This window comes from Dipteris shenzhenensis, chromosome 20 (genome assembly GCF_047967505.1).
Source record: "Dipteris shenzhenensis isolate YYH24624 ecotype China chromosome 20, Dip_SZ_1.0, whole genome shotgun sequence".
Classification (NCBI taxonomy): Eukaryota; Viridiplantae; Streptophyta; class Polypodiopsida; order Gleicheniales; family Dipteridaceae; genus Dipteris; species Dipteris shenzhenensis.
In genome coordinates this window covers 31,570,884-31,581,989 of record NC_141615.1, presented here as the reverse complement: position 1 = coordinate 31,581,989, position 11,106 = coordinate 31,570,884, and the positions used below count along the sequence as shown (strand labels likewise).

The 11,106-nt window shown below is 46.0% G+C and overlaps 1 protein-coding gene across 2 annotated transcripts; it reads right to left on the bottom strand.

Moving 5' to 3' along the window:
• Positions 1 to 2,612: 2,612 nt before the first annotated feature.
• MAX2 (RNI-like superfamily protein) lies at positions 2,613 to 6,990 on the bottom strand. 2 transcript variants are annotated; one of them, XM_087392104.1, is made up of 4 exons: positions 3,815 to 6,990; positions 3,572 to 3,637; positions 3,411 to 3,462; positions 2,615 to 2,881 (listed from the first exon to the last, which is right to left on the bottom strand). In XM_087392104.1, exon 1 carries the CDS (start codon positions 6,758 to 6,760, stop codon positions 4,037 to 4,039), a length of 2,724 nt encoding a protein of 907 aa, XP_087248230.1. In that variant the 5' UTR covers positions 6,761 to 6,990; the 3' UTR covers positions 2,615 to 2,881; positions 3,411 to 3,462; positions 3,572 to 3,637; positions 3,815 to 4,036. The 2 variants fall into 2 exon arrangements, with proteins under 2 accessions (XP_087248229.1, XP_087248230.1); XM_087392103.1 differs by having other exon boundaries at positions 2,613 to 2,881; positions 3,572 to 6,990.
• Positions 6,991 to 11,106: the final 4,116 nt, after the last annotated feature.

Below are 11,106 nucleotides of genomic sequence, written 5' to 3'. Positions count from 1 at the left end.
CACGTTTCGTCCCCCTTTTCCAGAGTGTCTTTGCCACAAGTCACCACACTACATATACGTAGACACATGTACACACAGATAGACACACATGCATATACTAACACCACATTCACATAAAGTTGCACATACATGCACAAGTGTGTGTATACACGTGTAAGTGCAGATGATCATGTGTATCTGTGTGCGCCTACATGTGCACACACATGGGAGGATGTGTCTACACATATGCACAGGTATATTGATTCTCTACACAATGTGAGTGCGTGAATGTAGTTTTTTATGTGTGACCAAACACACAAAGATACACATGCATGTACAAATACATGCATACAACACAACCACTTGTACGAAGTTGACTGCGTTTTATGAGCTGCACCAATTGGCTAAGCTCTACAGGGATGGTTCCCAAAAGCATGTTGGAACTCAGATAGAGGATACTATGATTGGAAAGTGATTTGAGAGAGGGGGGATGGTGCCGAAGAGGTCGCAATAGCTCAAATCTAAGAGGCAACTGAGATTGGAAAGCAATCAAAGAGATAGGAGAATGATGTTGAACAAATTGTTAGAGCTTAAATCCAACCAGCATAGAGCTAAATTGTTAGAGCTTAAATCCAACCAGCAGCGGGTGAGATGAGGAGGAATTGTGCCATGGAGGTGCGAAGCTCAAGGCAAGCAACAGTAGGGAAGAGCCCCAACTAGGTAGGGATGGGGTTTGAGAGATTGTTGAGAGACGAGTGGGGAGGGAGACATTGGTGCAAGGGGAGAGATGGAGTAAGAGGAAGAGCCCCAACTAGGGAGGGATGGGGCTTGAGAGATTGTTGAGGGACAAGTTGCGATGAGTGGGGGGGGAGACATTGGTGCGGGGGGCAAACTCAGCCGTGACAAAGGCTAGCAATAAAGGAGAAGGCTTATTAAAAGAACTCTGCATCCTCTTCAGTATGCTGCATAGGGCTCATTTGAAAAGATGTGTATGTTTCCCATCTCAAAACTTCTTTTTAAGATGCAAGTTTCACCAATAAATAAAATTCGATGGAAGTCACCGAAGAAATATTTCTGTTTCTACCAACCTTCTTGGGAAGCCAATGAAGTCTTCTTCAAATATTGAGGCTATTATGTTCCTCAGCTTGGATTCCTAGGAGCGCACCATATATTTGTTTGCAACTCCCTCCAAGCCGAGAATGCGGTTGGTGGGAAACACACAAACACGCATCCCCTTGGGGACCCTTGCATTCTTTGGGTTTACTGTTTTTGAAAATTATAAAAGGGATTAGCTTTGTCTCCCTTATATCCCATGATATGAGGTCTTGATATACTCAGAGGAGCCTTGGATTCTTGGGGATACCGACACCATGGGGACCCGAGGTAAGATTATGGAATTTTTACAATGTTTCAAATTGAGATGGAATAATAGGCCCCTTAGAACTCTGCATAGGGGCATAGAGACTATATATCTCGTGTAATACTTTGATGAAATTATGCATGCTTCATCGATAGTATGAAATCAAACTTGCTTTGATGAAATTAAACATGCTTCTTGGATAGTATCAAATTGTTTTTGGATCATGTTCCATTTCTCCACATAGCTTGAATATAGTGGAGGAGATGGATAAAATACATGTACTTTGAATGGAGATACTTGGAATTCAAGTGTGATACAAGATAACCGGTAGGATCTAATTAAGAGGAGAGATGGACGTGATAGGAGGATTCTCTAGCAATTACAGCTTACCACCGATGGTAACTATGGTGATGTTTATGGCAGCATCTACCAAGCTTCATATTATATTATTTGCTCTTGAATCAATTATGATAAAAATTTCAATTTATTTGAAGCCATGGATTCAACAACGCACAATATCAGAGCTTCACGTTCTCTTCATAGCACAGCCCTCGCATACTAGGTACTTTTCAATTCATGACTTCCTGTTCCTGTGCATTGAATTGGCCATGTACATGCACAACGCCTCCCATAATGCCTCTTCCTCCTGGACCTAGTCTTGCATTCACAACATATGGCAAGGCCATATGTCATCGTGAACCTCCAATGAAAAAAGCCCCTAAATGGAATCATGGGTTTATATACAGCCAATAGTACCAAAACAGAATGAATCATGACTAATTATACTCTATGCGAAGCTGTAGATCAAGTTAGCAGGTATGAGGTTGAATCCCTCAACAAAGACCCTATGTTATGAATCTCTGTATGTCATCGTGAACCTCCAATGAAAAAAGCCCCTAAATGGAATCATGGGTTCATATACAGCCAATAGTACCAAAACAGAATGAATCATGACTAATTATACTCTATGCGAAGCTGTAGATGTCAAGTTAGCAGGTATGAGGTTGAATCCCTCAACAAAGACCCTATGTTATGAATCTCTGTATGTATTCACATGTTTGCATAGCAGTTCTGATACTCAGATAATAAGACCATATAACCAAAGAATCTAGGCAGAAAACCGCGTGCACTTGTACAACTATGACAAAAATAGCTCATGTATGCATTCACAATGTTTTAAATTGACAACAAAAGCCAGAATATGTACATCTTAAATGTTAGGAATTACTAAGTAATATATAAAGTGACAGAAAGGAAAGGGGAATTACTAAGAAGGAAATATATAAAGAGAACACACCGAAAGAGGAGATTTAGAAATAGCCTGACCACCGGTATTCATAACATCCAGACTACAGGAAAGTCAACAAAGAAATCCAACATGTCCACAAAATCGAGTAAGAGAAGCAACACTATGTTGTTTTGACATTAGAAAGCTCTCCAATTTAAAAAGACCAGATGCATAAATTTGACCATCTCCCACCATTTTCCTGCCCTGGATCAGCTGTTCCAAAGGAGGTTCATATCTTGTGCAGCAACAAAAGCCTGAAATCATTTTGCATTTGTTGGATCTAAAGCAGAGCTTGTCACTTGGGCTAACTTATATGTATATAAGGTCCATCTTCACTCAATGCACTTCTTAGCGGTAAAAATTGGATAATGCATTGACTTTAGCCAAGAAACTAACCAGTGTCTCAAATGCTCAGCATTAAACAAATGCATTAAGTAAACAAACCCTAACCCACATAACCCAGAAGACATGGTCAAACAACAAATACCCAGAATCCAGTGCAAATAAAACCCCATTCCTTAGGTGACATCAGGCAATATTAGTCAATTGACAAGTCACACTGCACAGTTTTTGTCCAGCAAAAAACAGCACGTCTGTGTAGCCTACAAGCATGAATGCCTTGATTTGGTTCTCTTATGGACTGGTAGTAATGGTGTAATGTGTTACTCATGTATGTTCTTCATCAATCCTGGCTAGCGAGATTATCCACAAATAATGGAGCTCATGTGACTAGTGCAAAATCCAGGCGCTCACGACAGTCCAAAGAAAGATTTTCTATATTACCTTGACAAGACCAATGAAAAACATTACTCATCTCCTCAGCACACCAAGCTAACTGAAAAAAGCGGCGAAAATTAGAACCCTTAATTTACAAGCATATAGCAGTAGGCATGTCAGAACAACATTTATTTCCCCTAAAAGTATAGACCACCTAAAATTCTTACTGGAAAAGGGATTGATGGAGGGCAGACAAACTGGAATAAACTCTGCTTGGCTCTTTAAAAAGCCTCCTGAAATCATTAGAAACATAGACTAAGATTTGATTCACGTCCCAGGTATAGCACCAAAGACTCAAGGGGACGTGCAACAAGATAACCCCATTTGAAACAATTTTATCAATCCTCACACCAAAAACAAAATAAAAAGTGCGAGTGCTTCAAACTTCACCCATTGCTGTGTATACTTACTCAGCTCATACACTTGACGTTTGGCTTGCAATTTTACAGATCCAGAGTCAGCAGAAGCTTTAAAAAAAATTCAGCACCAACTGGAACCAATCACAGCTATTCCCTGTGATTGTTTTTCCAGGAAAAAAATGGCTTTCATCAGGTCTCCCAGATAGGGATGATGACCACAATGATCCACCACAGGCATTGGGTAGCCTTGCCTCAATATACTTGAACAGCCTGTCATTCTGGAAAGCCCCGCTCAGTAAGAGCTGCTTCGAACCTTTTGCAAGCATCTGTCCGCATTTCTGTGTTTAGTTCAACCTCCGGGGCAGGGTAATAGTCTATCTGCAGCTGCACATCTCTCAAGTTTGGAATGTTCAGAAACATCTTCAGTAAGTGCTCATTTATGCTTCCATGAACCACAAGCTTCCTCAACGACTGACACTGGGATATCAGGCCAACAGCAGGCAAAGAAAGTCCCCTCCTATTAGCATCTGGGTCTTGGGGAGGCCAATAATCAAGCTCCCAAAGCCTCAGTGTCTGAATCCCTTGCAGATACCATCTCTCCCATGAACTCAGTTCCATATGGCCCAGAGGAGCACTAAGAGCATATCCTAGTATGTCACTGCAATCCAATACAAGCTTAGACAATGCAGGGTAATCAACAAAAGTGGCAAGGCCCAAACTACGTGCTTTAGGCTTCGGCCAAAACCTGGAATCTCCCTCCACTTTTAATCTGATCTCTTGTAGAGATGGGCAGAACTTTAGACCCATAAGCGGTAATGGAGACACTAACTCGCCTAGAGGGATCCACAAGGAGAGAGACTTCAACTTGCTCCAAACTTGCTCACGGAAAGAAAGAGAGAATTCAGGCAACACTGATTCTTCCAATGTATTGAAACTTTCAGGTCGAGAAGTGAATGGTTCAAGTGTAGTGTCCACAGTCACGCAGTCTGTAATGGACATCACACTCTCTTGCTCCAGATTTTTGAGATTCCCATTTCCCCTGTTATCACTTTTGGAAGTATCTGACTTTAAGCATCCCTGTGTAGAGAACAGGGTCTCATTTCTAGCACATTCCATTGGCCACAAGTTATCTGGGTCAGCTTGAGAAGCTCCCCCAGTTATCAGCTCCAAACCCACTGAAACACTACTACACCCCTGTTTCATGAGATTATCTTGGTCAGTTCCAACATTCAGCCCCACCTCTTCTGAACTGCTTCCAGCAGAGCTGCTCAATGTAAGCCATCCACCACATGAACCATCCTTCAGCTTTCTCATCGGCAGCGCAGTCTTTGAATCCACATGTTCACCTTCTGTACCAAGAACAGAGACATTGAGATCCAAGCTATCACCCATCCTACCCCTTCCAGTGTCTCCATCTTTAACCGTTCCATAAGGGGCATTTGGCATTATAAACCCTTCATTTTCCTTCCTCAGCAGGTTGAACTCTAGAACATTCGGAGCAGCTATTCCGTGGGGCTTGTGGAGTTGTTCTGATTCACTTGCTACAAGATCGGTGTCCCAAATGCAATCCAGGTGTAAGCGTTGGATGGTAGCCTGAATAGGCTGCAATGCCCAGAGTGTATCAACTGCATTCATCAGCAAGGAACAAAAAACCTCCACATCCACAAGAGTTTGACTGAGTAGTCTTGTGAGATTTCGCAGCCCAACTTTTGAGACTCCTTTGCAAGATTGCAGGCCAAACTTACCTAGCTTGGTACATCCAGTTGCTATTGCAATCATACCGATGTCATCCAAATCGGCACTGTTCTTTATCACCAAGTCCTCGAGGCCCAAACACAATGCAAGTCCATCAGGCTGGGGGCCTTTGCACACTCCATGAAAGTGCCCAAGTCGGAGTGATCTCAACCTTTTGCAGCAAGAAGCAAGCGTTTCTAAAGCTGGTACAGCATCTCTCACGTTCTGAGAGAGCACAAAAGCAAGATCCTCGAGTAGAGGAAGGGCTTCAAAGACACTGGACAGGCCCTTCATGCTGATTTGAGCATCCTGGGAGGCAAAGCCATCGTTTGGATCGCCTCGGATTCGAGCATCAGTGAATGCAAAGCCATCCATCAGATGCAGAACGCGCAGCTTCTTACAGCAGGTAGCGAGCTGCAAGAGAGCATCATCCCCGACAAAATCCAGGAAACGAGGGTCAAAAACCAGGGCGATGCGCAGGTCCTCCAAGTGGGAGCAAGCGGAGGCAACGGCCGCCAATTCGGAGGCCTTGAAGCCCTCCATGAGGGAGGCTTTGAGGAGGTTAAGGCTACGAAGGTTGAGGGAGAAGGAGGGGTGGATCTGGAGGGCGGAGGGGATGTCTTCGGGCCAGCAGTAGAATTGGGAGAGGTCAAGGTGGGAGAGGGAGGAGCAGGAGAGCATGAGGGAGCGAAATTCCATGCCGAAGGGAGAGGAATGGGGGGGGAGGGAAGGGCGAGGGTGGAAGCGGACGAGTTTAAGGGAGAGCAAGCGAGGCCAAGAGCGAGAGAGCATGTCGATATCAAGGGAATCACGAATGTAGATGGAGAGATGGGAGACGCGAGGGAAAGCTTGATGAAGGAGATGACCGACGAGAAGGGAACGATGAGGGATTGATCGGAAGATAGAAGTGCCGGAAGGTGAGCATTTCGACAGATCCAAGCTTTGGACGGATTTAAACGATTGAGGAATTAGGAACAGATCGGCTACATTTCCTCTTACACACAGATGGCTTCTCGTGGCTCTCTCCAAATTGTACCATTCCGTCGATGTCAAGGCCATCGCATTTCGTGAGCGCGTGTCGGAAACGTGACTGAAGATTATCGCCAGAATCGGTTCCGGCAAATCCGAGATTCGAACTGTTGCTTTTGCTGGTGCAGATGACGACGACGGAAATTTTGCCAGACGTTGCCGTTTCTCTGATTCTGCCAGAATGTCGAACGGAATCCGAGACCATCGCGGAGCTGCCGTAGGTCGTGCCTCCATAGCCAGAACTCGCCGGAGCTTCTCACCTTCGGAGCTTCCCCTCCTCCATAGCCACAGCTCGCCGGAGCTTTTCCTTCACCTTCGCAGCTTCCCCTCCTCCATCGCCACAGCTCGCCCGAGCTTCCCCTCCTCCATCGCCATAGCTCGCCCGAGCTTCCCCTCCTCCATCGCCTTAGCTCTCCACACCACCACCATCACCATTTCAGCTTCATCTCACCATTGTACCTCCTTCCCCCCCTCCTCCATAGCCACCATCGCTCCCCTGCCCATCCTCCTCCTCCATTATTCCACATCCAAGCCCCCCGTCCTCACCTTCTCTTCGCCCTTCCGCTTCTCCCGTCCGTCACCATCCTCAGCTCGCTCTCCATCTCTCCTCGCTTCTCGCCCGAACGTTTTTTGCCGAGATTGTAGCACTAGCTCTTATCCACCACGCTTCGGCATCTCCGTCCACGCATCGGCATCTCCCTCCTCTTCCCTTCACCCTTTTCACCTTCGCCTCCTGCAGTCGGTGAAGATTCTGTCTCGCTATCAAACCCATCTCCATCTCTTATGCTCGATTCTCGCCGCTGAGCTTGTGGCACGCCGCGAACATTTTGCAGAGATTGTAGCACTATCTCATCAGCATCCCCAATCCCCTCACTTCACAACTGTGAAGATTCAGCAAAAGGCTATCATTTTCCCGCACCGTCTCGATATCCTCCTCTCTAGATTCAAAGCTAGCTTCAGAATTAGAGATTGAGCAAAAGCCAATTCGTACTCCTCGATTGGGAATTCAACTTCTGGCAGCGGCGAAGATCAGCTTGTTTTACAGAACCTCACTCGAATCACAAAAAATGTCTTCGGTTGAGATGCATTACACAGATAGACACGCTCATGCTCACCTCTGAGAATTACCTTCGAGCTCCCTCGGCTATGGCGTCTAGCTTCATCCCTTCCAACCAAGAATTCATCAATCCCCCGCGCACTGCGAAGGAAGCTACCCCGCGAAGCTCGCTGCGCGACCCTCCCTCGCTGTAGCCTTTGTATCATTCATCCCAGCCAGCAACTCAATCCCCACCCTCTCTGTCTCGCACTCGCTGTTCCTCGCGCTAGGTACTGGAGGGCAGGCAGCAGCTCCGTGCTGCTGCTCGTGCTCCATGCCCTGCTGCCGTAGAGCAACGCCAGCTAGCTACCTCGTTCTCCCCTTCGCCCTCTCGCCTTCCCGTGCTAAATGTGCCTCCACGTGACCAGCTCATCGCCTTATCCTACAGAAGAATTTCCCACAGATGGGGCTTCGGTCCAGCTACATTTATGGCTCCGCCCCTACCAGCAAATGCGATACTTCTGACGAGTCCGCGACCAAAGCCGACGCCGACGGCCTGTAGACAGCACTGAGCAGCACCTGCCTGTCGTCAACAAGTAGCTCACTGCCCACGCTCGTCACCTCATCATCGCATGCTTTTGGGCACGGCGACGTATCAACCTCGCAACTTGTATTTGCCGCTAGTACAATTATTGCGTACAGAAGCCAGAGTGGCAATGGGGCATCGAAAACAGGGCCTGGAACTGGTTTTGCAGAAATCTGATCTCTTCAGAGGAGATCCTGAGGGCAGGAAAGAGGATAAGATCCAGACGGTGAGACTCCGTGAGAGTCTGAGAGAGACAGAATCAATCACCATTGCGCACGGCGAATTTCCTTTCCCGACCTGTGAGAAAATTCAAGGAAGAATCGATCACCATTGCGAACGGCGGATTTCCTGAGCTGTGAAAATTCAAGGGAACTGTTGCATAGACTGGAGTGATGGCAGTACCTCGTTTCCAGACGCCAAAGAGACAGAAGAGCTGGCGAGTGGCCATGGCGCCATTGCTGTGCTCAGCGCTTCCGGGCCACCACGTATCGCCATCAGAAGCCGTAGATTTTCACTCGTGCAGCAGATGCCACCCTCAACTTGCACACAAGCACCTGCTGCAGCAGTGAGCATCTCTACGGAAGACAAGGCGAAGTCGTCCCTGAGTTTTCACAATTCGCTGTTTGTAAACAGTTGTCGCTGTCCTGATTCTGTCCCCTTTTACCTTTCACCCTGCGCAGATCACGAAGGCAGGAAAAGGATAGAAACGATAGAATCAAAGAGCGTGTTACAGTGAATCAATCACCATTGCCAAACAGCGAATTTCCCGAGCTCTGCAGGGTGAAAGGTCTGAAAGAGGACAGAACAAAGAATCGATGGTGATTGGTTCTGGAAATTTGCTGTTTGCAATGGTGATTCACCACAAATTTGCTGAATCAATCACCATTGCAAACAGCAAGTATTTGCTGAGCTGTGAAAATTGGAGGGGATGTGGATGATTCAACAAGCTTTTCCACGGCTGATTCAACAAGCACTGCGATTTTCCACGGCTGATTGTGTGATAGTTGAATTTCATTGCAGTGCAAATAGTTCCAGTGAATCGGTGAATAGGTGAAACAGTCCATTTTCCATGATTGTCCAAACTCCGACTGGATCCCCGATTGTCAAACTCCTCACCGCGATTCGCGATTTAACAAGCAGGTGAAGATTCAAATTCTCGAAAGGGAGGCTCAACTACCGCACGTCGCTGTATCCTCGCAGCCTGTGCACCGTCGCATTCTCATTTCTTTTGTGCAGGCCCGGCAATTGAATCGATCTAATAAGGTGGAGCCGAACGGCGAAAACCATATCAAATCCTGCCTCCCGCAGGCGCGTTGCGTTCTGTGACTCCTCGCAGGAAATTTCTGGCCGAAATTATGCACCAAATGAAATCATGGATTGATACGTTGCAGTTCACTGCTGCAAAATCCAATATTTCGCCTGCGGAGTTATCTGTGCGATGTTTTGCGGAGATCGGATCCAATCGGGGCAAACAAAGTGAAAACAACTGGAATGATCCAAAGCTGCAAGAAGAAGAAACAACGAAAACAATATCCGTTTGAAAGATGCAATAATTTAAAATCCGTGTGCATCGATGAGAACAAAGAGTTCACGAATAAACTTTCTTTCTTTCTTTCTTATGGATATGGAGCTCCCAGGCTTAAATATAACTAAATCGCCTAAAATTTTACAGATTTTACAAAATTGAGAGTAATTTTTACAGGTGAAAATGAAAATGTTACAGGTTCATTGTATATAGTTTGCAGATTTTTTGTGAACACTCATTTGGAGGGTCACAACTTTCTCTAAGACTAACACATGCTCTTGTTATCGCGCAGCTAGAGGTGATCCAGTTTTATTCACACGATTTACTCTAGAGTGAGCATTGATGCGCAATCGGTGCTCTCTTTGGCACCTTCGATTTGCAAAGTGCCAATTCTGGCACTGGTGTCACATTTCATTTGAACCGATGCAGAGGCGGACAGAAGTCCTTAGTGAATTGCCCGCGGGAGGCAATTCTAAAAAAGAAATTGGCGAGCGGCATGAGCTGCGAGCCAAATTATTTTTTCAAATTGCCGACTGTTGGCAATTCACGGACGTCGAAGTTGGGCGGGAGGCTCATCTTCCAAGAAACACATCAACATTCCTTTGTTTTCTGACTTAGACAGCGACGTACGGGAGAACCTCCACAAAGGACAGTGACGTTCCATTTGATGGCGACTGCAAAACGATGGATGCGAAGTTCTGTAGAAGAAGTGTCTACGATTGGACGGTTGGGATTCCCTTCCGTCCGGACGCCGACCTTGATGGAGCCAGAAGTGTCCTAGCTGGTGTACGGGAAGCAACGGTCGGTCATCAGCTGTTCATCTTTTCATCCTTGCTAAAATATCAGTGAATAAAATTTAGCCATTCCAAGAGTCGTAGAATTCGCAGCCAGTGCAAAGCTGGTGCTCCCTTAGCCTCGCATTTTCTGCCTCGTGTGCACAGACCCTAAGGTGAAGCGCCATGATCCATCGGTTCTCATATTTGCAATTCCAATTTCTAGGGTGCCATTTACAACACCAGAGCCCCATTTCCAATTGAGCCAATGGAAAGTTGCCATCGAGTGCTCATCTTCACATGGATAGCTTTGTGCACGTACTTAGAGCTCTACGTCAAACAACTGAAACCACCATTAAATGCATCGAACTAATGGAGCAATTTCATCACATGAACAAGTCAGGCATTAAAGTGCGCATCTCGTTCGCTTGTGCACCGAGCTTGAGAGTGCATTCCCGAGTCTTCCACCAAAGGCTCTAGAAAATCCTGGCTGCAAAATAGGTAAAGAGCATGGAACAAGCAATCCACTTCTTTAGCCAAATGTTTGCGTTCTCATTAGAGAAATCATTCTTGTACTGACATTAATTGGCTAGTAGCATTCATATCCCCTATAAGCACGGCTATTACCATCCAATTTCTCGATGTTAACAGAGACTAAGG

Coding starts and splice junctions, on each gene's coding strand:
- MAX2 (XM_087392103.1), bottom strand. CDS start 6,760: ATGGAGGCACGACCTACGGCAGCTCCGCGATGGTCTCGGATTCCGTTC.